The sequence below is a fragment of the Mesoplodon densirostris genome, chromosome 7 (genome assembly GCF_025265405.1).
Source record: "Mesoplodon densirostris isolate mMesDen1 chromosome 7, mMesDen1 primary haplotype, whole genome shotgun sequence".
Classification (NCBI taxonomy): domain Eukaryota; kingdom Metazoa; phylum Chordata; class Mammalia; order Artiodactyla; family Ziphiidae; genus Mesoplodon; species Mesoplodon densirostris.
Genome location: NC_082667.1, coordinates 46,915,085 through 46,942,706, shown reverse-complemented (window position 1 = coordinate 46,942,706; position 27,622 = coordinate 46,915,085). Strand labels below are relative to the sequence as shown.

The following is a 27,622-nucleotide window of genomic DNA, read 5'->3' as shown; positions in this document are numbered from 1 at the left end:
AATCCATTTACATTTAAGGTAATTATTGATATGTATGTTCCTATTCCCATTTTCTTAATTGTTTTGGGTTCGTTATTGTAGTTCTTTTCCTTCTGTTGTGTTTCTTGCCTAGAGAAGTTCCTTTAGCATTTGTTGTAAAGCTGGTTTGGTGGTGCTGAACTCTCTCAGCTTTTGCTTGTCTGTAAAGGTTTTAATTTCTCCATCACATCTGAATGAGATCCTTGCTGGGTAGAGTAATCTTGGTTGCAGGTTTTTCTCCTTCATCACTTTAAGTATGTCCTGCCACTCCCTTCTGGCTTGTAGAGTTTCTGCTGAGAGATCAGCTGTTATCCTGATGGGGATTCCCTTGTGTGTTATTTGTTGTTTTTGCCTTGCTGCTTTTAATATGATTTCTTTGTGTTTAATTTTTGACAGTTTGATTAATATGTGTCTTGGTGTATTTCTCCTTGGATTTATTCTGTATGGGACTCTCTGTGCCTCCTGGACTTGATTAACTATTTCCTTTCCCATATTGGGGAAGTTTTCAACTATAATCTTTTCAAATATTTTCTCAGTCCCTTTCTTTTTCTCTTCTTCTTCTGGAACCCCTATAATTCGAATGTTGGTGCGTTTAATGTTGTCCCAGAGGTCTCTGAGACTGTCCTCTGTTCTTTTCATTCTTTTTTCTTTATTTTGCTGTGCAGCAGTTATTTCCACTATTTTATCTTCCACCTCACTTATCCGTTCTTCTGCCTCAGTTATTCTGCTATTGATCCCATCTAGAGTATTTTTTATTTCATTTATTGTGTTTTTAATCGATGCTTGATTCGTCTTTAGTTCTTCTAGGTCCTTGTTAACTGTTTCTTGCATTTTGTCTATTCTATTTCCAAGATTTTGGATCATCTTTACCATCATTATTCTGAATTCTTTTTCAGATAGACTGCCTATTACCTCTTCATTTGTTAGGTCTGGTGGGTTTTTATCTTGCTCCTTCTCCTGCTGTGTGTTTTTCTGTCTTCTCATTTTGCTTATGTTACTGTGTTTGGGGTCTCCTTTTTGCAGGCTGCAGGCTCGTAGTTCCCGTTGTTTTTGGTGTCTGTCCCCAGTGGCTAAGGTTGGTTTAGTGGGTTGTGTAGGCTTCTTGGTGGAGGGGACTACTGCCTGTGTTCTGGTGGATGAGGCTGGATCTTGTCTTTCTGGTGGGCAGGTCCACGTCTGGTGGTGTGTTTTGGGGTGTTTGCGGACTTTTTATGATTTGAGGCAGCCTCTCTGCTAATGGGTGGCGTTGTGTTCCTGTCTTGCTAGTTGTTTGGCATAGGGTGTCCAGCACTGTAGCTTGCTGGTCGTTGAGTGAAGCTGGGTGCTGGTGTTGAGATGGAGATCTCTAGAAGATTTTCGCCGTTTGATATTATGTGGAGCTGGGAGGTCTCTTGTGGACCAGTGTCCTGAAGTTCGCTCTCCCACCTCAGAGGCACAGCACTGACTCCTGGCTCCTCAATTTGGGATGATTTGTTGTCTATTCATGTATTCCTCAGATGCAGGGTACATGAAGTTGATTGTGGAGCTTTAATCCGCTGCTTCTGAGGCTGCTGGGAGAGGTTTCCCTTTCTCTTCTTTGTTCTCACAGCTCCTGGGTCTCAGCTTTGGATTTGGCCCCGCCTCTCTTTGTTACATAATATTGAGCAGAGTTCCTTGTGCTATACAGTAGGTCCTTGTTGGTTATCTCTTTTAAATATAACAGTGTGTACATGTCAATCCCAAATTCACTTCTTTATTTAGACAAGTTTGCATTGACATTTTGTCATCTTCAAATAAAAGACTCCTGACTCCCCCTTTCCCAACTGGTCTTTATATCAATTACCAAGACCTATGGTTTCTCCATCCAAAATATCTCATATCTATTGGCTTATCTACAGGCCAATGCCCATAATCTAGTTCAAATTCTCATGACCTCTACCTTGAACATGCAAACTCTGAGTTTTTTCTCTCAGCCTCCACTTTCTCCCCTCCTATCTAGCTTCCCAGAAGCTGCCCACCGAATCCTCATAAAGCACAGATATCATGAAGGCACTCACTCTACTGCTCCAAAACTTTCAGTGACCCCCATTGCCCCCTGAATTTAAAAACCTACAGTCTTTCCCTCTTGTGTGTCTCCTTTACTACTCACAAAGAATACCTCACTTCTGGTCACCAAAAATGTGGAGGGGTTTTCCCCACACCAAGGAATTTTCCATAATACCAGCTGGGTGTCCTACAGTTTAATTCAGTTCTGACACCATCTACCTGGAAATAGTGTCAGATCCCACAGGTGTCAGTCCCACAAGACTGCCCCCCTCCCACTTCAGATGCCAATTGCAAGCAGTAGTTCCTCAGGTTACCCACAACTTCTGTCCAATTTAGCTACCAATTGGAGTGGTCCCATGACCCTCTCCTTGGGTTCAATTAATTTGCTAGAGTGGCTCACAGAACTCGGGGGAGCACTTACTTATGTTTACCAGTTTATTAAAGGATATGGTAAAGGACACACATGAACAGCCAGATGAAGAATACATAAGGTGAGGCCTGGGAGGGTCCTGAGCACAGGAGCTTCTGTTCTCCTGGAGATGAGGTGTGTTAACCACCCAGTACATGGATGTGTTCACCAATCTGGAAGCTCTATGAGCCCCACACTTTTGCAATTTTATGGAGGCTTCCTCATGTAGACAATGAACAATTATTAACTCCACTTCCAGCCTTTCTCCCTTCAGAGAATGGGGGCAGGGCTGAAAACTCCAAGCTTCTAGTCCTGGCTTGTTCTTTCTGGTGACCAGCCCCCATTCACAAGTCATCCAGGACCCCAACCAAAGCCACCTCATTAGAACAAAAGACACTCCTAACACTCAGGTAATTATAAGGGTTCAGAAGCCCTGTGTCAGGAACCGGGATCAAAGACCAAATATTAGAACTAGATGCTCCTAGCGCTCTTATCACTTAGGAAATTACACGGGTTTTAGAAGTTCCGTGCTAGAAACCAGGGGCAGAGACCAACATATACATCTTTTCTATTATCTCACACCTACTGAATAAAGTTCAAATTCCTTAGACTGGTATTCCAACCCCTCTATAATCTAGCTGCAATCTCTACCTTTCCAACTACTATTTTCTGCTATAGCTCTCATATAATTTATACTCAAGGATTATTGCATTCTGGTTGAGTATTCAAGTTCAGAGCAAGTTTGATGTAGAGCCAAGGTGAACTAGCTCTTCCCATGGCCAAATCTTCCAACTCCCAAGTCAAATGAAGCCTTGTCCAGATGTCTTCCCTAACCCCACAGCTGGGAACCTTCTGAATTCTTACTGCCCTTTATCTCTTCACACCTTGGGACTTTACCTATCACTTCCTCTTATCTTTCTACATTTTGTTATAGCTACTTGTGGATATGTTCTATCTAGTCTGCTCTCTAGACGTCTTCCCTTGTAGGTAGTTACTCTCCTTCAGACAGTCTGTTTCAGATTCTCTTATGTGTGCATCCCATCCCCTCCCCCCATATATGTTTATTGGATTGATATAAAGGAAGGAATGAGAAAGGTTGTTTAATAGATCCTTAGGAAACTTGCTTTTCGATGAGTATAAAAAATAACTTATAAACAACCTATCCATATATAAACAGATACTATTGGAGTTACGAGGATGCTTGGAATTGGCTTTCTTAAGTACTAAATTTCACACTTTCCCCCTATTTTTGCACTGTTAATTTTCTAACACAAAAGTAAAATTCAGGGGCTTCCCTGGTGGTGCAGCGGTTGAGACTCTGCCTGCTAATTCAGGGGACACGGGTTCGAGCCCTGGTCTGGGAGGATCCCACATGTCGCAGAGCAACTAGGCCCGTGAGCCACAACTACTGAGTCTACACGTCTGGAGCCTGTGCTCCACAACAAGAGAGGCCACGATAGTGAGAGGCCCGTGCACTGCAATGAAGAGTGGCCCCCGCTTGCCACAACTAGAGAAAGCCCTCGCACAGAAACGAAGACCCAACACAGCAAAAATAAATTAATAAAATTAATAAAATTTAAAAAAGTAAAATTCAGATAATCTTTGGCAAAACCTTAAAAATTCTAAATTATCTTGATAATGATCAAGAACCACAAGTGTAATTGAAAAAGTATCTCACAACCAGAAGTTCTCTCTGAACCATGTTAATAGAAGCCATAACATGGTTTTATATCATGTGGCACAGTTTACAAAATACTTCTACAGACATTATTTCATTCCTGTTTTACAACCCTGTGAGATCAGTAGGACAGGAATTATCAGCCCTGTAATAAGGAAATAAGGAAAAAGTAAGGGCTAAGAGAGGCTAAGCAACTAGCAAGTTTCCACAACCAAGTAGATGACAGAATTAGGACTAAAACCCAAGGTTTCCGAGCCCTAGTCCAGAGCTCTTCCAATTATTCTGTGCTACTTACCTTAGGCTAACAGATAACTTCTTCCCTTGCCCGTGATTGATTTAGCAAAGGACTTAATGACCACTGAATCTCCACCTCAGTGATATGAAGAGAGGTCTGGGAAGTGGTATTACTGTCTTGCTAAGAGAGAGACATAGGAAGAGAAGCTCCTCTTTTTTTTCCTCTGGATGTAATTGGATATGGTAATTGCAGAGCCAAGAGAAGCAGAGCTGGAGCCTTGAGTTCCCCTTACCTGAAATCACTCTACCCTTGAACTTCTTGACATGTGTGATAATCAACTTCCTTATTGTCATTTAAGCCAGCGTAAGTCAGGGGTTTCCATTACTTGTATCTGAAACCATTCTAACAGAAACAATGTGGGAAAGTTTATGATACATGGATTTGGGGTAGAGAGTCCTGGGTTTGAATCCCCTCTCCAACATTTCAAACTGGGAATTTTACTTAACTATTTAGAGCCTTGCGTTCTTACCAGCAAAAGGAAAGATACGTGTTCCTACTGCTCAGTGCTATTTGATCCAATACAATAAGCAGTGGGAAGTGTCTGGTACCTGGTAGATAATAAATAGCCATTATTGTGAAAATGAACTTTATACCAATGCTATAAATATTTTTACCAAAAAAACTTTAAACTCTAAATTTACACAAAACAATTTTATTGGTTCACTCCTGCTTTCTACTCTAGTCAGGCAGGTCTTAGAGTAAATACAAAGGTTGATTCCTAACATGCTCAGATCAAGAATATTCAGCCTCTGAGTGAACTTCAATTCCCTGAAGATTTGGGATCATGGGGCAGGGGATGAAAGTGTTGATAATAAAATTATGATTGGAGCTGAGATTGGAGGGCTGCTACCAGGACTGGAATTTGCCTTGAAGTCAGCAATCAACTTTTCAGAGTGGTCTAACAAATCAAAGACTTGTCATTTATTTGTTCTTAATTTTCCTGCAGAAAGGGTTTTAAGCATTAAATAGTTTGATTTTATTGCATTGATTTAAAAAAAAGAGGAATAAAAGAGAGACATTGCCATCTCTTGTTCTGAAAGAGAAGACAGTTTGGATACCCTCACTTTACCAATATGCAATTTACACAACCATGAGGTCATAATAGTTTAGCACAGGGCTGCGCCTTCTGGGTCTTCCTGGATTGAAGCCAAGTGCCTTTTTCATTTCAACATTAAAACAAAAAAATATCATCTTGGGATGGTGTCACATTGCTAAGAGCCAATTTTTTGCTTGTTTTTATTTTGCTTTGTTTTGTTTTTGCCACAATTACAAAGCATATATTATATAGGTCAACTTTCAAATCTGTTTCTTGAGATTTATTATATGACTCTTTTATTTCTAAGATCTTCTTAATGGAAACTGTACTGTTAATTGTAGCAACTTGGAAACACTGTATCTTTCTTAAAATTTCTATTAAAAAAAATTTTTTAAGTCTTTATTGAATTTGTTACAATATTGCTTCTGTTTTATGTTTTGGATTTTTTGGCCACAAGGCCTGTGGGATCTTAGCTCCCCGACCAGGGATTGAACCTGCACCCCCTACATTGGAAGACGCAGTCTTAAGCACTGGACCGCCAGGGAAGTCTCTCTTAAAATTTTTATAAAAGACAATAATCACCCAAAGATGAAGGTCAGAAGCAGATTGGAGGGTGTCAGAGTTTTAAAGGAGGAGCTAATGTTTATTGACAGCATAATCCCCAAACTACTCTGTTACCTATTACCCCTCTGTTTAATGGAGTGAACCTACTGCTTATGTGGCGAGTAAGGCCTCGCTCTGGCTGCACACAGTTGTCCAAACAGGCCCTCAGCCAGCCTTGAGTAAAGAGATAAAACGCTCGTGTGCTCTAGGAAGTCAGAGGACCCACGCTTGGGACCACGAGGGCAGCGTGAAGCTGGCGTGTGGAGCAGCTTTAGAGCCATTTCTTAACAGTTCTGGCTTGGGTCTTGATTTTTCAGGGACAGGGACAATAATGTGAGCAACTACTTACAGATCCCATAAGATCTGGGAGCTAAGTGTCCTCACGAATTTTAGTCTGCTGGAAACCTGGATAAAGTCACTCCTCCTTGAAGGGAGTCCCCACCTGCAGCTGCTGGTGTCAGGACTGGAATCTCCTCCCAGCGTGACCTTCATTGCTCTGTCACCCTGGGAACTCGCCCTTCCCCCAAACGCACAAGCTGCAGTCACCAGCTCCAACACCCACTTGCCTCCATGTGGGTGAGTCCCCACCTCACACCTCACCCCACCCCCAGCTCCTGTGAAAGGACTTTCTCTTGAATTGGCCTTTCTGATCTCAGGTGGAGAGTCAGTTGGCTTTCCAAGGTGTTCTGCAGGCTTTGAAGTGAAAAGAACACAGATGACTATTCTTGTGGTTTCCCTAATCTGTGTACCAAGGGGAGCAGAAGCCAGTTGATCCTGTGTTTGAAATAAACCAGGTTACTGGTCTGAAAGAGCAGGAAGCAAATGGCTTCCATAGATACAAACCTTCCTGCATTAAACCCTGGGCTGGCCATCCTTACTTTGCTTTCAAAATACGAGGAATCACTACCATTCCCAGGGATGGCTATGGAATGCCAGTCCTGGTGAGCAGGCTTGTTTTTCAGTAACTCTCCCGTCTACTGAGGTAAAGAAAGGCTAGAGGCCTCGGACTAGGTCTAAGAAGTGCCCAAAAAGTCTGCTGAAAACTAAAAATAAGTCTCAAATTTATCTCATTGTTGTCTGTTTTCAGGGTCAGATTGGCTGATGATGTCAGTCCAAACAGCCAAACAATCTTCCCTGTTACCCCTGTCCAAAAGGCCTCCCCAGTTAGGAGATTGGGATTGACATATATACACTAATATGTATAAAATGGATAACTAATAAGAATGTGCTGTATAAAAAAATTAATAAAATTAAATTTAAAAATTAAAAAAAAAAGACCTCCCCCATCACCTACAAAATGCCATCTATTTTGGGCCATGCTACAACAGTGTTTTGGGCTGGATGTGTAAGGGCTACAAAATAACCAACGCACGATACCTTCCTCAATTAGCTTTTACACTAGGAGTATCCAAAGAGTTGTTATTGTAAATAATAATAAGAAGTAGCTAATGAGTAGAATCAGGCACCACATATGTTGAGAAGTATTTTGATGCATTTCCTAATTTAATCCTCACTATAACCCTGGGAGGAGGGTACTGTCACTACCCTATCTTGCAGATGAGGAAACGGAGCCTCTCCCAGTGTGCTGGTCATTCTCTGTCTGCCTCCCAGCAATTCTCCACCCTTCACTTTCCTGCCCTGTGTCCAGGAGGCTGAGCCTTAGGACAGCACAGCCCAGCTCCCTTGTGAGCTGACTTTGGCAGGCTCCAGAGATCAGAGGGTGGGAGAAGAAGAGGTCAGGGTGTTTCTTTCCCACTCATCCCCTTTTTCCTGCAGTGGCTGCATTGCTCCATAGACACATGGCTCCTGGCAGCAGGCCCTGGACCTGGGCGTTCACTCCCCCAGCTCTGCTACAGCCTTCTCTCCCTCTACTTCCCATCCCAAGAGCAGTGATGGCTTCCGCCTGTTGCTAGACACTGGGTGCTCTGCCCTTGCTTGTTCCCTCCACCCTGTCCTCACCTCCATAAGTAGCCACTTCAATAAAATCTCCTCATCTGAGCCAATCAAGGGCAAATTGGGTTTCTGTCAAGATCCTGACTGATACATCCAGCAAAAGAGATGCAGACCAGAGATTCAAACCCATAGCATTCAGTGGTAGGGGAGAAGAGAGGTAAACTGATAATAAAAGAAATAAAATTATGAGAGCCATGAGAAAGTTGTAGAAAGTGTTATGGGAGATCAAAGGCCAATTTAAAAAATACTTTGTAGGGCTTACCTGGTGGCGCAGTGGTTGAGGGTCCACCTGCCAATGCAGGGGACGCGGGTTCGTGCCCCGGTCCAGGAAGATTCCCACATGCCGTGGAGCGGCTGGGCCCATGAGCCAGTGGCCACTGAGTCTTCATGTCCAGAGCCTGTGCTCCGCAGCGGGAGAGGCCACAACAGTGAGAGGCCCACGTACTGAAAAAAACAAAACAAAACAAAACAAAAACTTTGTAGAGGATGTGACACAGTGTTAGGCCTTTTAAAAATGTATAGAAGTAAATTTAGAAAACAAACTAGTGGTTACCAAAGGGGAGAGGGAAGGGAGGAGGGACAAATTAGGGGTATGGGATTAACAGGTACAATCTATTATACATAAAATAGATAAGCAACGAGGATTTACTACATAGCACATGGAATTATACCCATTATCTTGTATAACCTATAATGGAGTATAATCTGTAAAAATACCAAATCACTATGCTGTACACCTAAAACTGACACAATACTGTAAATTGACTATACTTCATTTAAAAAAGTAGAATTGAGACAAGTGGATACGAAGGAAAGAGTTTCAAATACAAGCAAAGGCAATGAGGCAAAAAAGCACAAACCGCATGTTGGGAACAGAGGTGGTTTACTCCTGGAAGTGGGGGTAAGCTTATGGATGTTTTTTCACAAACTGTATCCTATAGAACTCCACTGTTCTATGACATGTTACTACCATATTGAAAAAAAGGGGGCTTCCCTGGTGGCGCAGTGGTTAAGAAGCCACCCGCCAATGCAGGGGACATGGGTTCGAGCCCTGGTCTGGGAAGATCCCACATGCCACGGAGCAACTAAGCCCGTTCACCACGGCTACTGAGCCTGTGCTCTAGAGCCCTCGAGCCACAACTACTGAGCCCGCGAGCCACAACTACTGAAGCCTGCGCTCTAGAGCCCACGCTCTGCAACAAGAGAAGCCACCGCAATGAGAAGCCCACACACTGCAGCGAAGAGTAGCCCTCGCTCACCACAACTAGAGAAAGCCCGTGTGCAGCAACGAAGATCCAACACAGCCAAAAATAAAGAAAGAAAGAAAGAAAGAAAGAAAGAAAGAAAGAATTTTACTCATTCATCATTCAATCGTTTATTAAATAAAAATTAATGGAGCCTTTATCCTGAGCCAGGCTCTGTTAGACTACAGAGGGAAACCATAGGGACTAGAAGAAAAAGACAGAGTTCCCACTCATCAGAAAATCTGGACCGGGACTTCCCTGGTGGTCCAATGGTTAAGACTCCGTGCTCCCAATGCAGGGGGCCCGGGTTCAATCCCTGGTAGGGGAACTAAGTTCCCAGATACCACAACTAAGACCGCAGGCCACAAGTAGAGAAGCCTGTGCACAGCAATGAAGAGCCCACACAGCAGGAAGGAAGGAAGGAAGAGAGGGAGAGAGGGAGGGAGGGAGGGGGGAAATAGGGAGGAAGGGAGGAAAGAAAGACTGTATAACGATCTTTAAGAAAAAAAAAAGCTCTGGACTGCTTGACGTTGAACATGAAATGAAAATATATAGTTACAATGTAAGCTATAATTTCAATACAATTCTCTGAAAACACAGAGAATGAACTCCTTATCTAGCAATGAGGGGTTTGGAGGCCTTCAGAAAAGAGCTGATGTTTAAGCTTAAAGGATGAGTAGAATTTGCCAGGAAAAAGGAGAAACCTCATGAAAAGACACTGAATTTGAATATCCAGACCCCATACTTAACTGCATAAAAGATTACTCCTTATAAGACAGAAAAGAAAGAATCCAATATATATGGATAAATATGAACATAAATTAAAAACAAAAGGATTTTCCAAAAATGCCTTTTAAAGTTATAGAGGTTTGGGAGAAATTTTAATAACGTAAATGTAAAGAGAATATCAAAAGGTTATGAAAGTCTATTTCAAGGCCAGCAGCTCAGCTGCTTCTCCTTGAGTTAAAGGAAGAAAAAAAAATCTTTTTTCTCTTTTGTTCTTGATCATGAGATCCAGTATGCAAGTTAGAGTACATCAGAGAAGTCCAGCACTGGCCTCTGGAGACTTTCTGAATTTGAACAGAGAAAATGAGCAACACACAGTTATTTCAAAATGTTTCTAAGTTTTCAGTTTAGAACACTGCCCATGGTATACAGGAAATTGCCAAAGCCTGTTTTTCTTCCTAATAATTTTAGATTGCTATATTCTTTTAGGTAGGATTAGAGTAAAGCTTTCCTTTGCTGTGCAGCTTTTTTTTGTTTTTTTTCTTTTTAGGTTACCATATGTACCAATGTGACAATTTAACTCTACAACTACTTTATATTTTAAGGTTTTATATAACTTTACATATTTATATTCATAGTGTACTGATTACTTATATTTCCAAATACTTAAAAATGAGTAATCTGTACGTAACAAAACAGGAATTTTAAAAAAAGTTTTAAGTGCAATACAAATACATTTATTTTGTTTTATTAAGTGCTATAAAGATGATTTTTAGTGGCTCTTTTTGTTAGCTTTTTCTTTTTTTTTAATTATAGGAGTTTGTTGTGGTTTTATTTTTTACCATGCAAGATTTTAAATCCCACCATCATGAGAGAAAAGCCTGGTTTTGTCCTTAAAACACTGACAAATATATAGAACTGACAGTGTTAGCGTTCAGTAGATGTTTGTTGAATAAATGAACTGATGGTGCCATAGGGAGATTGGAAGAGGAGACAAAAATCTAACCCTGGCTCCCATTTGAATCTGTAACTCTTCCTAAATTCAGTACAGGCAGCCCTCTGTATCCATGTGCTCACCTAACCATGGATCAAAAAATATTTGAAAAAAAAAATCGGTAAAGATCCAAAAAGAAAAACTTGAATTTGCCACACCAGCAACTATTTACATAGCATTTATACTATATTAGGTATTATAAGTAACCTAGAGGTCATTTAAAGTATATGGAGGATGTTTGTAGATTATATGCAAATACTATGCCATAAGGAACCTGAGCATCCTTGGACTTTGGTATCTGCGTCGGTCCTGGAACCAATCCTCCATGGATACCAAGGGATGACTGGACTAGGAAACTCTTTGTTGCCTACAAACCAAACCTATGACAAAAGACTTGGGGTTGAACAAAAAAAGTCTTGAGATAGTTTTTTCTTGGAAAGCCTGGATTAAACTTTTTAGCATTGATACTATAACAATTTGATTGATTCATTCACTCATTCAACAAATTTAAAAACATTTATTAAGCACTTAGAGGAACAGTAGTGATAATAATAATAACAATAGGTAATACCAATTCAGAATTTCTTTTGTGCTGGCCCTGTACTATGTGCTTTGTACTGATTATCTCACTGAGTCCTTACAACAGCCTGAAATAAGCTCCATTGTACAGAAGAGAAAAGTGAGGCACAGAAAGCCATATAACTTGCCCAGGATCACCCAGTAACTAAATGAATTCTAAACTGAGTCCAAGCCAGTCTGACTCCAGAGTTCCACAAGCTTTGCTACCCTAGGACCACATGCTGGGTGCCCAAAGATAAAAATATATGTGGATCATCCTTCCATAAGAATTACAATGTTGTAGACTCAAAGACTGTAAGAGCAGGTCATCTAGGCTCTCTTTTTACAGATGAGAAATCCAGGTTAAGTGAGGTGATTTATCCAAAGTCACCCAGACAGGTTGAGAATGCCTCTCTCCCAACCCTTTGTTGTCTCTCACTCCATTTCTCTTTTCACTCCCTACACGGAGCTAGAAACTTCCACTTACTGAGTGAACTCCTAGAGCCATATTATCACCACAGAAATAAGAAACCAGATGGAAATGATTTTTAATTATGTACATTTATCTCCTTAGAAATAATCCTCGATACCTTTCAAACTGGCAAATTGTTGAAGCTGCACGTGGATCTCGACCTCGTGAAACATAAGCACTAAGGGGAGGGATAAATTAGGAGTTTGGGATTAACATATACACGCTACTATATTTAATAGATAAAATAGATAAATAACAAGGTCCTACTGTATAGCACAGGAAACTATACTCAGTATCCTGTAATAACTTATAATGGAAAAGAATCTGAAAAAGGACAGATATATATGTATTACTGAACACTGCACTGAACACCTGAAACTAACACAACGTTGTAAATCAACTATACTTCAATTAAAAGAAAATCAGCACTAAAACTGAGTTTAGCAGTTTATAGAGGTGGCGTTGGGTCTTCCCCCTCCCTGCCACACCCTAGGTTTCCAATTATCTTTCAGTCCCATCTTGTCTCCTGCACTGAGGCCATGTAACAGGTCGTTACTAAGTGATTGCATAACTGGAACAAAAGCAAGATAGAATCAAAAGGATATTTTGAGCTCAAGCGACAGCAGCCACTGATTCAACCTCCTGATTGTTAGCACAAGAAAAGGCAGGTCTGGGAAGCAATATAACACAGCGGAGCCTGCTGAAAGAGTAGGACAGACTGGGCAGAACTCACAGCCTAGTGGTACAGCACTGGGTATCCCATTTAACCACTTTGAACCTCAGTCTCACATGTAATAAAGTATATTCCACACTACCTGGCACATAATACGCATTCAACAAACATAGCTGTAATTATTACAATTCCATCCTAGTTCGGCCCTCTTCATTCACCCCCAGATTGCCCTCATCTACACAGTGGAGGAACCCAATGGGATGTTTGTTGAAGCTTTGCTCAAGTCTTCGTCTTCTGAGTTGCAGCTCAAATTCTACCACCTCATGGGAGACTTTAGCACCTGCCGGAGTGAGGATTAATAATTCCTCCTTCTATGCTCTCTAGCTGTAGCCTGATCCAGCCTACATCTCACTTTCTCCTGTATTTGATTTTGTTTCATTTCTATCCAAAGCATAAATTCCTTGAGATGAGGGATATTTGCTTTCTTTCTCACAGCCCCTGTACCTTATACAGAGTGAGCACTCACTAAATGTGTGGGCCTTGCCCTGAATGCGTTTTTAACAACTCAAGTGCCATACTCATGAAAAGTATTTGAGAATTACGATTATGGAGTTGAAGTGAGTTCTTAAGCAGTGAGGGTTCTGGTTTTTCTGGTGGTTTTTTTTCTTTTTTTTCAGGTAGCAGAGTGGGGCAAATACAAAAAAAAAATAGCAAATATCTAGGCTCAGCATGAGGACTCCTGCTACACAGGGCATTTCTCTTTAGCGTCAAAGTTCTCTACAGATTCGTTGTTGTTGCTGTCCTTATGGCAATCACAGTGACAACCTTAGAGCCAGGTAGCATCCTCTCGTTTTACTACTGACAGCTCCAGGAAACAAGAGAAGTGGGTGGAGCTTGTTCAAACCCACAGTTCCGTAGGTCATCTGTAGTTGTAGCTCCTGTCTGGGTAGGGGCAATAGGCCTGAGGCTGGCTCTGGGAGTGGAGCTAGGAGAGGGCACAATGGGTCCTTCTGTGCTTCAGTTGCTCTCTCTGAATGATGGGAATAAAATCATCTTGTTCTCCAAGATTCTACTTCCCTAAATTGGTGACACTAATTTCAGAAACCACCAGGACAAATGAGCAATGAATGTCAAAGTAGGTTGAGGTACTCCTGAAGGATGGTGCTCCAAAGCAGAGAGAAGGCACATTCTTTTTATATAACAGATGTAACAATAGCTAATATTTATTAAGGGCTTACTGTGTGTCAGGCCATGTGCTAAGCGTTTTATGTGTATTAATTCATTCAATTCTTCAAACACTGCTATGAAGTAGTCGTCATTTTACTGAGGAGAAAACTGAGGCACAGAAAGGTCAAGCCAAAAGCTACACAACTAATAAGGGGCAGAGCCTGGAATAGTACTCACATAGTTGAATGCCACTGGCATACTCTTAATTATGTTGCTGGACTGTCTTCCTGTGGCCATCTCTTTATTTTGGTGCCTAACACAATGCTTTGCATGTAATAGGTGCTTTAGGAAGTCTCTCCCTTCTTCCCCTCCTTCTAATTCCGCCCCCCGCTTCTCTATTAAGTTAGGTATTTGACTTTTAATGGTGTACCTCCAAATGGAAGCTGGAGAGCCAAAATTTATTTTTTTCACAGTTATGATTTAAAAAATGAATATGAACACATTCCGGATCATTGGGATAACCATCTGATACCAAGTACTGCCTTGTGATCTCAGTGCCTGTGTGAGCTATGCCTTGCCACCAACACTTATCACTTCACTCGTTATGCTAATAAGAAAGGAATAGCACAAAGTTAATCTCTAATTATGTATCAGAGTCAAATGAAAGCCAACTATTACAATAATATAGGGTGTGAGCAGAGGAGCTGTGGTACCTGGAAGGGAGGAAAGAGGTGAGAAAATCGAGTCAATACAGGGCACTTCCCACACCATAAGAGTGGTAGAGCCACGCAGAGCTCAAATGTACTCACACCTGGGCAGTCAGTACCACGTGTTGCTAGTAGTAGTTGAGTAAACATTGGTAATTTAAATTTTACAGTTCTGGGAGGAGAATTTTATATTTAACTTATAAATTTGTTTTGGTTTTATTCCAAAGTTGTTCAAAAGCTGTAACACAAGTTTATATCTCGTTTTATGTTTACAGTAATGCAACGTTTTAAAAGAAAATAATTTAAGCCAGGAGTGGGTTGGTTTAAGAAAATTTTGCCCTTAAAATAGTGCCCTCATATTTGAGAATCACCATACAGTGACACGTGTTGGGGCTTTCCTATTTAAAATCGGTGGCAAACACAAGCACCTTGGTCTGTCATTAACACGTTGGTGTGAAACAGCCTGTTAGGTTCTCTCTTTTTGAGAGCAGACTTTGGTGGGAGACAGGCAGGCTAAAGGGCTTCACAGAAAAAAAATGCGGCCTCAGTGCATTGGGGCAAGTCATTAAGCCCCAAAAAACCTCCTCCCCTGCCTTACCTGTCAAAGAGGGGTAATCTTTTTGAATTATGGTTTTCTCAGGGTATATGCCCAGTAGTGGGATTGCTGGGTCATATGGTAGTTTTGTTTGTAGACCTACTAGAGATTGGACTTGAGGATATGGGGAGGGGGAAGGGTAAGCTGTGACAAAGCGCGAGAGAGGCATGGACATACATACACTACCAAACGTAAAACAGATAGCTAGTGGAAAGAATCCGCATAGCATAGGGAGATCAGCTCGGTGCTTTGTGACCACCTAGAGGGGTGGGAGGGAGACGCAAGAGGGAAGAGATATGGGAACATATGTATATGTATAACTCATTCACTTTGTTATAAAGCAGGAACTAACACACCACTGTAAAGCAATTATACTCCAATAAAGATGTTTAAAAAGGGGGGGGGGGGTAATTTGTACCTTCTTTGCCCGTTCTGTGGGTCCCTTGCCCACTGGGTGAGGAGGTGGCTCCACCCGCTGGTGCCCGGATAGAGAGAGCTGAGGCCGGTGGGCTCCCCACCCAGCCGGTTACTGGAAGCTGCAAAGCCCCTGCCCTGCTCCGGGCCCCAAGCACCGCACTGGGCGCTGCTGCAGGGGATGCAAAGCGTTGGCGGTCCTGCCACCGGATCGCGGGTTTCCGCCCCTTTGAGGCCCCCAAGAGACTGGGTGAAGCGGAAAGGAACTCGGGCATCACCTCAAAACTTTGAAAACTCTCAAAGCGCATGTGGGGTGGGAAGCGCACAGGTTTCTCTCCAACTCTTCAAACTTGCGGAGGGGCTTTTCGCGCACCAGGTGTGGCCCGCGGCCCCAGATCTCGGCTGTCGACTTTAGGGGCCCCTGGTCTTTGCGAGCAGGCGGCGGACCACAGGCAGCGAAGGCCCCAGGCTCGCTCAGGAAGGGTTGCGCGGGTCCCCGGGCAGGGCGGGCCCTTCCCCGAGAGCCGGCGCGAGCTGGCACGAAAAGACCGGGACAGGCGAGCGGCGCCGGGGCCACCTGCGCGGGGCCGCAAGGCCGCGGGTCCTCCCGGCTGCGCGCCCGGCTCGGACCGGCTGCGGGCGGCGAGGGGCGGGGGCACGGGGCGCGGGAGGGGGGCGGGGGGCGGCCGAGCGGCTTCCCCGAGGCCGGAGGCGGGGCGGGCGGGCTCCGGAGGCGCGGGGGGCGGACCCGGCAGCCGCCGGGACTGCTTCCCCACCCGCCCGCTCGCACTCAGTTGCGCCGCCGAGCCGGCATGGGAGCTGCGCGCGCCCTCCCGGCCCCCACACCTGTCTGAGCGGCGCGGCGAGCCGGGGCCCGGGCGGGCGACCCGGCGCGGGTGAGTGAGGGCGCTGGCCCGGCGGGGGCCGTGGAACAAAGGGCCGGTGGGCGCGAGGCGGGGGGACCGCGGGCTGCGTGGCTGGGGAGGACGGCACTGGAGACCTCGCCTCGGCTACCCTCGGGGCTCGAGGGGTGCGACCGGCGGCCTGGGGGAGCTCCGCGGAGACTCAGGAGCTGCAGGGCATTTGGATTCACGCAGTGTCACCCGTGGATCGGGTGGGGAAGGAAAGTTGTGCAACTACCATCCCGGATGCTGGGTGGGAGTAAAGAAAGAGCCCGCTCTGGGTACGCTGTCCTCCGGCTGGAAGATGATAACACCGGCGCCTCCTACGTGCACACACAGACACACACACACACGCACACCCTCACTTTTTCCCTTGAGTTTTGCACATACGTATTCCAACAAGATTTGAACATTAATTTTTAAACCCTGGGCATGTGATTGTGAACAGACCTTAGCAAGCAAGGAGACTGCAGCAAAGAGGCTCTTTTCTCTGGTGCCTTGATTGATAACCCTGCGCATCCCTAGAAACTACTGTCCGTGAACTATCAACAGTTGCTGGAAGCAATTCTTCCTGAGCCTGTGGACATTAATCACTAGTTAACGTTTAAAAAAACAGTTTGAAAAAAGTTTCAAAAATGTTTTAAAAGAGGAGGGAGAAAAATTATTTAGATGAAGGAAAACTACCACTCCCCTCCGGAATACAAATTAAGTTTGCTTTCGAACATCTCATGAGAAAGCGGCTGTTAAAAAGCCTGTTTGTTTAATTCCCTTTTGGGTGACATCCATGAGACTTCAGAAACAGCCCCTGGCTGATGGAAAGCTCCTGGTTGTTCAGGATCGGTGTTGGCTTAGGGTTGCCGTCTCTTAGCGTCTGAAACTGAACTTGAGGGGTCTCTGTGCCCTCCTTAGGAGCAGGCAGGCCAATGCCAGAATCGTTTTGACGAGGCCCTGTGGTAAGGAGTTGAATTTATGGTTTGAAGTCAGCTGTGGCCAAAAGCTGAATTCCAAATTAATATCAGGCTATTTATTGCACTTGTTTCAGAATCATACCTGTGCATAAGAGCATTTAAAATAGACCTTATAACTGCATCTCTTAAGAAGTCTGTCAGACAGGAGTGGATTGGAGGTGGAGTGGGGAAAAGGAACTTAGGAACTGCCACGAAAGCCACTATATGTACTTGTGAAAGTGTTTGTGATCATATGCACACCGTCTGCATTTGAATAGATTGTTTCACTTGTATTTCTGCCACTTAAGTCAAGAGATAACTCGTCATCCTTTCCATTGCCTGACCTGGAAAGGAAGCATTTTTTTTCCCAAGGTAACTAATATGGATCTCATTTTTGTAACAGTGACAACTTATTCAGGTAGATGGTGAATGTGGGTGCATTTTTCTGTCTGTAGTATAAGTGCCAAAGTGCCCATTAGTGGGTCTGAGAACACTTCTGGCCCCTGTCTGCAGTGTTTAAGAGTCTCAGGTTCTCCTGCACATCTTTTCTCATAGATCCCTTAGGATTTAATCCACCAGCCATTATTCATGCCTAACTCCCCTCCCCCGCCCCCAACCCCAGGGAATTCGTTTCTCATGGTCTCACCATTGACAGTTTTATACTCTGCTCTTGTTCTGCTGCCAGGTTTGTCCCAGGTTCACTAGGGTAGTTCATTTTGCCTAAAACCTGATAGAGAAGAAGTTAAACTTCGTTTGGCCACAAGATTATGTTTAGGGTAGCTGGGCTTGTAAGTACCCTGCATTTCTTTCCTGTACAAGACTGTAATTCTTAAACCATTATGTGATTAGGTTTGTTTCCCTTTAACAGGTTCTGTGCCTCAGGAAAATGAGAGCATGCCTGGCTGCAGAGTATTCCCAGAGCTTTGTTCATTTTTAGCTATTTGCTTTAGGAATTAGCATGGTTTCACTGTTCAGTATCCCTGGGCAGAGAGTCCATGGAAAAACCCTTTGCCATCCTTCCAAATGGTGTCCAAAACTTTTATCCTCACAAACTTCCCTGCTGTTTCCTCCTGTCATTACCGTTTATAGTGGTCACAGGGATTCAGACGTTGTACAACAGAGAACTTATATCCTGAGGATTAGATTTTCCCTGCCAGCACTTCTTTGCTATAGGAGTTAAACCATTATCCCAAACACTTGCCCTCTTGAGGAGACCTGTGTTGTTGCAGTTTTCAAGGTGTAGAACTGGCAGAGAGCCATCTCAGTGCCACGGTCTCCAGGCAGTGATTGTTGTCTGCACATCTGATAATGTGCAATGTCCCTTTACTGTAAGGTTATTAGTGGGCTTATGAAGTGGCAGCATCTTCATAAGGTATAAATATTTTCAGACAGTGGACAGAGGGACAGCAGCTCATGTTGAGTGATGGAACATGGAAAGTGTAACCCTCTTGTGAGTCAGATCTACAGAGCTGGAAAAGGAATACTGCTTCCATATTACTAAGCATGGCGAGAAAATATTTGCTGACCTTCATTTTCCATTCTTTGTCATTTAGGTGAAATGATGCATGAAAATACTTAGTCGGGAAGTTTAAAAGATAATTATGTATCTAAGGACTCCTTATCCAGTAAAGGCTTATTCCTAGAAATGAAATGTTGTAGACCTGAATTATTTTGTCCAGATTTTTTTTATTAATTAATTTATTTTTTAACTTTTTATTTGATATTGGAGTATAGTCGATTAACAATGTTGTGATAGTTTCAGGTGTACAGCAAAGTGATTCCGTTATACATATGCATGTATCCATTCTTTTTCAAAATTCTTTTCCCATTTAGGTTGTTACATAATATTGAGCAGAGTTCCCTGTGCTATACAGTAAGTCCTTGTGGGTTAATAATAAGGATAAGATTTGGAAATGTTCATTCCTTTTTTAAGGTGTGAGTTTTCCAGACAGTTCTATAAGGATAAAATGATTCATTTAAAGGCAGGAGAGAATTAAAAATTATGTGACCCATTAGTTACTTTTCCAGTAGTGAGATTATGACTGTTTTCATCCTAGAGTGTTTATGTTTAAATAAACTTAAATGGGCATAGCTAAGGCTTACCAAGAGTTTATAAAAATGGAAACAATAATTGTCTCCTGGGGAATTATTCTAGTATCAGGTGAACTGGGAAATTAATGCAAAGCCACCAACCTAATTTTAAAGTGTTTTATTAATGGGGAAGGGGTCAGGGCAAGGTGTGAATGCCTTAGGAAAGGCCCTGAGTTGGAGTAGGGTGTGTCCCCCTCCTCCTCTCTACCCCAAGACTTTCCTAAGAGCTTTCTCACCTAGCCATCCTCCACTCCATTCTTGAAAGCTGCCCTCTGCTGGAGGCCTTTGTTTCCTTTGCAAACAGATAAGGGAAACCTTGCTGTCCAGACAGGCAAGAGATCAGCATGATAAATTTTCCTTTTCCTTTCCCCTTGTGCCTCCGCCTTCCACAATTCTTTGAGTAAACGCTCCTGAGCAGTAAATGACAGTGCAGACGCTGTCTATAAACAACATAATGCCTGACCTGGACTTTTGTGTCCCTGGAAAATTATAAAATGAGAGAATCTTGGACCTGGAAAAACCAGAGCTAGAAGACTAAGAGATCATTGTTCATAACAATTTCTGAATCACCCTAAATACACATTTGGTAAAGGAGTAACTTATGAAGCTTGTAACTTTAATACAGTTGTCAGTTTAAACCCAGGTGGGGACCTGAGAACATACAACTTTCTCTTCCAATTTCTGATCAGGTATTTAAAAACCAAATCAATTTGGAATAATTTGACCTGCATTAATTTCTAAATCTGAATTAAAGGTTTTTGTTTGTTTGTTTTTTGTTTTGCGGTACGTGACCTCTCACTGTTGTGGCCTCTCCTGTTGCGGAGCACAGGCTCCAGACGCGCAGGCTCAGCGGCCATGGCTCACGGGCCCAGCCGCTCCGCAGCATGTGGGATCTTCCTGGACCGGGGCACGAACCCGTGTCCCCTGCAACGGCAGGCGGACTCTCAACCACTGCGCCACCAGGGAAGCCCTAAGGTTTTTTTTTAAATACAGTTTTATAGCTTTCAGAGTTAGATAGAAACTTATTTATTTATTTTAAATTTATTTATCTTATTTATTTATTTTTGGCGGTGTTAGGTCTTTGCTGCTACGCGTGGGCTTTCTCTAGTTGCGGCGAGCGTGGGCTACTCTTCTTTGAGGTGCGCGGGCTTCTCATTGTGGTGGCTTTTCTTGTTCTGGATCATGGACTGTAGGCGTGTGGACTTCAGTAGTTGTGGTGCACGGGCTTAGCTACTCCACGGCATGTGGGATCTTCCCGGACCACGGCTCGAACCCGTGCCCCCTGCATTGACAGGCGGATTCTTAACCACTGCGCCACTGGGAAGCCCTAGAAACTTTAATGAAGATATAAAATGTTCTCAGAATAAGGTCTTACCACACAAAGTAATGAATAGAGTTGAAATAATAATATAGGGAACTTGTAAGCGATGCTTCAAACTAAGAGAATTAGTGTTTTTGAGGTATCTGAAAAGTTTATTTTTAAGGGATTAGAGCTTTACCCTGCCCTGTTGGTTTAGCAGTTTTACTTATAGATGGCTGACTTCTCCTAAACTGGCTGACTGCCCAGAATTTCACTTGTGAAGGCTCTGGATTAGATTAGATGCTATTCGTCTAGAGTCTTAATATTCTAGCCATAGTCTGCAGTAGGCTCTTTAGTGCCCTCTAACAGCATCCTGTGATCTGTAAGTGGTCCGGGAGGCCCTCATTTTGCTGAAGAACAAATTCGATTCTGTGTGCTGAGAGGCTGGAGTGAAGCTGTGGCCAGTGAGAGCCAACACGCATACCCCAGAAAAGACTTGTTCCTGTGTCTCCACACCCACTAACTGGTTTCTAAAAACAGTGTTTACTTTTTGAAAGGCAGACATTTTTCAAAAAGGTATGCCATGGTGACACATGTGAAATGAGGCATGCTTTAAGACCTTGGAAAGTATTTTTTAAACAGGGGTTTACTATACAGGAAAAGCACTTGGAAAGGTGAAATTAGAATCGATTTTGCCTGAGAGGGGGTTAATTCATTAACACAAGGTTCTTAGATGGATTTTTTTTTTTTTGCAATTTCAGTACATTAACAATGTTATTTATTTATTTATTTATTTGTTTGTTTGTTTATTTATGGCTGCGTTGGGTCTTCTTTGCTGTGCGCGGGCTTTCTCTAGTTGCGGTGAGTGGGAGCTACCCTTCGTTACGGTGCACAGGCTTCTCACTGCAGTGGCTTCTCTTGTTGCGGAGTGCGGGCTCTAGGCACATGGGCTCAGTACTTGTGGCACGTGGGCTCTAGAGCTCAGGCTCAGTAGTTGTGGCGCACGGGCTTAGCTGCTCTGCGGCATGTTGGATCTTCCCAGACCAGGGCTCGAACCTGCGTCCCCTGCATTGGCAGGCAGATTCTTAACCACTGCACCATCAGGGAAGTCCCTACTTCAGCTTATCTTAAGAAAGAACACACAGAATCCAGAGGTCCAAGCTGCCAAGTATTCCTGTTTTCAAAATATTATTCTTGGGAGAGAGAGAGGAGGAGATGAGATAGTATGATCTTATATATTATCGTGAGTTGTAGATATTTTCAAGGGGCAGGAAGAACATGACAGTTAAAATATGCTCGTATTATCAACTAGAACATGCCTTTTGAAATCCTAAATCTGAAATTTGTATGTTAATTGGATCTTAGGAGTACAGAGTGCAAATTATTTACTGCAGTAAATAATTTGCACTCTGTAGGACTGTGCCAATGGCATGTGTCTTTAGCTTTATCCATTCGTCCAACCGTTGACATTGTCTATTGGCTGGGGTGTCAGGGAAGAGAATGGTAGGAACAAGTCTGAAACTAGTTCAAATACACTTTTAAAAATCCATCTAGGGGGCTTCCCTGGTGGCGCAGTGGTGAAGAATCTGCCTGCCAATGCAGGGGACATGGGTTCGAGCCCTGGTCCGGGAAGATCCCACATGCTGTGGAGCAACTAAGCCCATGCGCCACAACTACTGAGCCTACATTCTAGAGCCCGTGCTCTGCAACAAGAGAAGCCACCACAATGAGAAGCCCGTGCACCATAACAAAGAGTAGCCCCCCAATCGCCGCGACTAGAGAAAGCCCACGGGCAGCAACGAAGACCCAACGCAGCCAGAAATAAATAAATAAATAAATAAATTTATAAGGAAAAAAAAGGTAAGCTGAAGTAAACTTGGCTTAACACATCTGTTGCTCAGTGTTAGCAGGCATTAATGTTCTCCATGTTATAGTCAAAGTGAGGAGGGGATGGTATGTAGGGGTCCAAGCTGAAGCCCTGTGGGAAATACATGATTCCTCCTAGTACATATCACACTTGGCAGGGATTCTGGTGTGGGGGGCATTTCGTCACCTACACAGCAACTTATACAGGGAAAAGGCTGTCCAAGCCCTAGGTATGTCCAAGGTCTGGGTCCTCGGCTAGGAGATGGGAATAATCAGAGAGAACCATCTCCTGGAGTCTCCTGAAGTGTTGTCCTCACCACACCTAATCCACCCGCGAAGTCCCCCTTAGGGAAGAGGGCTCTACCTGCATTAGCATCCCCTCCCTCATCCATTTAGAACCTTTAGTCCTGGCAATACCCTCAACCAGCACAAACACTTGTGTGAACGTACACATGCCCCCCATGATTTCAAGGATTTAGAGGAATAATTAGATATATTTCCTCCATGCCAGAGGGCCCAAGGACCCTTCCTGTTTGGAAAAATGGAGAGAAACAGTTTCAAGGAATCAGGAAGTCCCAAGGAATTGGCTTTTCCAGCACTTCATTTCTTTCTTTTCCAGCCACGCACTTGACAGAAGTGGAATCAGAAAGAGTCAAGCAAAAGTTCCCAGAGGCAGGTGGGGCAAGCACATACTGGAAAACATAGTGTGTGCATATTGGGAGTATGGCTTGGCATGCTCAGCTGGACTAGATCAGATCAATGGGATTTTCCAGTTTTAGGTAAAAGAAAGCAAAAGGCACCCAGAAGTTGCTGGCAGCTCTGTATTCTCAAAGAGGAAGTGTGAGAATAGTGAAACAGTTTCTTCCTGACTCCCACTCCCACTATGTCCCACTAGCTTCTTAAGACCTAACCCCTCCTTGTCCTTGTTTTGGGGTCCTTCATTGTGAATGAATTAACCTACCTGCTATTCAGCTTCTCTTGAACAGAAGATTCGGAGCCAGTCTGAGCCAACTGATGCTTCAATATTTATAAGAGTACTTCCAATCATCTTTGTTGTTGTTGTTTCTCTTGTGGGATGATTGTTCCGGGTCTTTAAACATACCTTTCAGGATAAAATCCAAACTCCTTCATCTAGTATACACAGCCCTGCATAATCTGGCTCTTGCCTGCTGCTTCCACCCTGTCCTCTCTTCCACCCTTACTGAGCTTAGTGTGTTACTGAAGTGACTTGTACTGTTGCCTGTCTCCTTGCCCTTGCATAGACTGTTTTTCCCTCTTTCTAAGTGTCCCCTTCACTCTGTCTTAGCTACTTTCTGTTCAGACTTAACACCCATCTCAAGCATCACCTCCCCCGCAATACCTCCCCTGTTCTTCTTCTCCCCACAACTGGATTCCACGCCCTTTCTCTGAGCTACCATATCATCTATGTGCATCTCTGTCATTAGCACTCAGCGTGCATCATTCAAAATATTTTTTCACAGATGTAGAGAACAAACGTATGGATACCAAGGGGGAGGGGGGCTGGGATTAACTGGGAGATTGGGATTGACATATATACACTATTGATACTATGTATAAAATAGATAACTAATGAGAACCTACTGTAGAGCACAGGGAACTCTACTTAATGCTCTGTGGTGACCTAAATGGGAAAGAAATCCAAAAAAGAGGGGATATATGTATATGTATAACTGATTCACTTTGCTGTACGGTAGAAACTAACACAACATTGTAAAGCAACTATATCCCAATTAAAAATATATATATAGTTTTTGAGCCACACTAATAATTCATTCATTCACTCTTCATAAATACAAACTATCCATTCAATAAATCTTTGTTGAGTTGCTAGCATAGGCCCAAGTTCAAGGCATTTAGACTAGCTGGGAATACAGATGCACAGACCTGAAAAAGTAACCAATAGTTACTTGAAATAGGAATAGAAATAGTCACAATGTGATACTTGATGCAGTATTAGAGCTTTAGATCTTTGACAAAGACCCTGGTAGTATACAACAAAATCCAAAGGATGAAGGAATATTTGGTTTGTCGGAGACCTGGTTACTCTGAAACTAAACTTATAATAGTTAAGGTTGTTCTAAATTCAAAACAAAGCAAAACAAATAAAACAAAGTCTCATTCCCTCTTCTCAATCACTCACCATTTAAAAGCAATCAGAGTCCCAGTAAGTGTGACACTGTGGACCCATCCCTCCTTGATGCCTTAGTCATTCAATAAACTGTGTAATTTAAATTTATCCTCGAGATGAACAAGTTACTTTAAACATTTTCGAAGTACATCCTATAATGAGATTGAGAGGAAGGAAGGAAAGAAAAGCAGGGGGACCAGGAAGGTAGGAGAGGATGAAAGTATAGAATCAAGCACAAAGAAGGCTCAAAATTGTATGGATGTCAGGGCTGGTCAAGCAATTCATCTGTGAATTAATGACTCCATGCACCTGCCCTGCAGCAGGCCGTCCTTAGGGACACCTTAAACGTCAAGGGGAATGAATACCCAATTTCATTTTGGGCACCCAGCCACAGGAACAAACAAGGTCAAGCCCTTGCGTTGTGAGTGAGACCATTACCTAGGGATTCCTCTCCACACCCCGATTAATGAGCAGGGTTCACAGTCTTAAAACAACGACAGGCATGCCCCCAGGCTGCCTCCCCAGCAAAGGAGCGCTCAGCCCCTTGCCCTCCTGACCTGCTTGTCTTTGTTCCTGCAGGGTGGTGCTCAGCATGGCGGGGACCCCAGGGCTTCTCCTCCTCCTCAACATTCTCCTCTGTGCTGTTGGGCAGGTGAGCCCCTACAGCGCCCACTGGAAACCCACCTGGCCTGCCTACCGCCTCCCCGTGGTCTTACCCCAGTCCACCTTAAACTTGGCCAAGCCACACTTTGGGGCTGAAGCCAAATTGGAAGTGTCCTCCTCGTGTGGCCCCCAGTGTCATAAGGGAAGTCCACTGCCCACTTATGAAGAAGCCAAGCAGTACCTGTCCTATGAAACCCTCTATGCCAACGGCAGCCGCACCGAGACACAGGTGGGCATCTATGTCCTCAGAAGTGGTGAGGGTGAGTCTTCGGGAAAGTCTCGAAGGAAGCGGCAGATTTATGGCTATGACAGCAGATTCAGCATTTTTGGGAAGGACTTCCTGCTCAACTACCCATTCTCAACATCGGTGAAGTTATCAACAGGCTGCACCGGCACCCTGGTGGCGGAGAAGCACGTCCTCACGGCTGCCCACTGCATACACGATGGGAAAACCTACGTGAAAGGAACCCAGAAACTTCGAGTGGGCTTCCTAAAGCCCAAGTTTAAAGATGGTGGTCGAGGGGCCAACAACTCGAGCTCAGCTGTGCCCGAGAAGATGAAATTTCAGTGGATCCGGGTGAAGCGCACCCATGTGCCCAAGGGTTGGATCAAGGGCAATGCCAATGACATTGGCATGGATTATGACTATGCCCTCCTGGAACTCAAAAAACCCCACAAAAGAAAGTTCATGAAGATTGGGGTAAGCCCTCCTGCCAAGCAGCTGCCAGGGGGCAGAATCCACTTCTCCGGTTATGACAATGACCGACCAGGCAACTTGGTATACCGCTTCTGTGATGTCAAAGATGAGACCTATGACCTGCTGTACCAGCAGTGTGACGCCCAGCCCGGGGCCAGCGGGTCCGGCGTCTACGTGAGGATGTGGAAGAGACAGCAGCAGAAGTGGGAGCGAAAAATTATTGGCATCTTTTCCGGGCACCAGTGGGTAGACATGAACGGTTCTCCACAAGATTTCAACGTGGCTGTTAGAATCACCCCTCTCAAATATGCCCAGATTTGCTATTGGATTAAAGGAAACTACCTGGATTGTAGGGAGGGGTGACACGGTGTTCCTTTCTAGCCGCTCTTAATGGTTTTCTATTTTAGGAGAGGCCAAATTTTGTCATTGGGGGGTGTGTGTGTGTGTGTGTGTGTGTGTGTGTGTGTGTGTGTGTGTAAAATGTGTTATAATATCTTTTACCTAATTTTTTTAAATTGCAAGATGACTGGCTGTATTATTTGAAAACTGGTTTGTGTATCATATATCATTGAAGCAGTTTGAAGGCATACTTTTGCATAGAAATAAAAAACATACTGATGTTTGGGTCAATAGGGAAGATTTAGTGATTAAGTTAATCTTTCACCTTTTGAGAACTTTGATTTTTATTTCGTCTGAACTTGTTTCCAAAGCTTATATTAAATACGTGGCATATGGGAGATATAAATTCTTATGTGTGTGTATGTGTGTATTTTCTCCTGAGGTTCAACTTGCTTTGTTTTGTTTCTTTTAGCGCCTAATCATTAATGTTTCCAGATGGCAGTGTTCCCCACCACATACAACTCTTAGGAACTTTCACAGTACTTTTTAGACAGGCAGTTATAATATTTTGTATTTGGGGGCATTTGCACAGAAGTCCTGGATCAGTAAAATAATTTATTGATTATACTGGTACACATATTAAACTGTATCCTACAGTAAGTATCCCAAGCATCTTTCAAGTTTGAAATAGTTTCTCTTCTGGAGACTGTTGCTGTACTTTCTGGGAAGCCTTTGCATGTGGCTCTGCCAGCTTTTGTAGTCACACCAGAGTAAGCAAGATTGTTTATGCCAATCCTTCCATTTAACAGGATTTCACTCACATTTCTTGAACTAGCTGTTTTCCAGAAGACAATAATCAGGGCCTAATTAGAACAGGCTGTATTGCTTCCCAGCTAATAGTTGTGGTCACACTAAAAACAATCATTGTATTTTACCCCTGGAGTGTAGCACATCTCATGTTTTATCATTTGGATGGAGTAATTTAAAATGAATTAAATTCCAGAGCACAATGGACACATTGCTTGGCAGATGTCACAACAGAATAACCACTTGTTTGGAGCCTGGCACAGTCATCCAGCCTAATCAAAATTATTCTGCATA

At 43.5% G+C, this 27,622-nt stretch overlaps 1 protein-coding gene across 1 annotated transcript; it reads left to right on the top strand.

Moving 5' to 3' along the window:
• The first annotated feature begins 16,346 nt into the window (after positions 1–16,346).
• Positions 16,347–26,927, top strand: PRSS23 (serine protease 23). Its single transcript, XM_060103761.1, has 2 exons — positions 16,347–16,463; positions 25,402–26,927. Exon 2 carries the CDS (start codon positions 25,415–25,417, stop codon positions 26,543–26,545), a length of 1,131 nt encoding a protein of 376 aa, XP_059959744.1. The 5' UTR covers positions 16,347–16,463; positions 25,402–25,414; the 3' UTR covers positions 26,546–26,927.
• The last annotated feature ends 695 nt before the right edge of the window (positions 26,928–27,622 follow it).

What these genes read in the sequence shown, in the direction of transcription:
- PRSS23 (XM_060103761.1), top strand. Translation starts at nt 25,415, where the DNA reads ATGGCGGGGACCCCAGGGCTTCTCCTCCTCCTCAACATTCTCCTCTGT.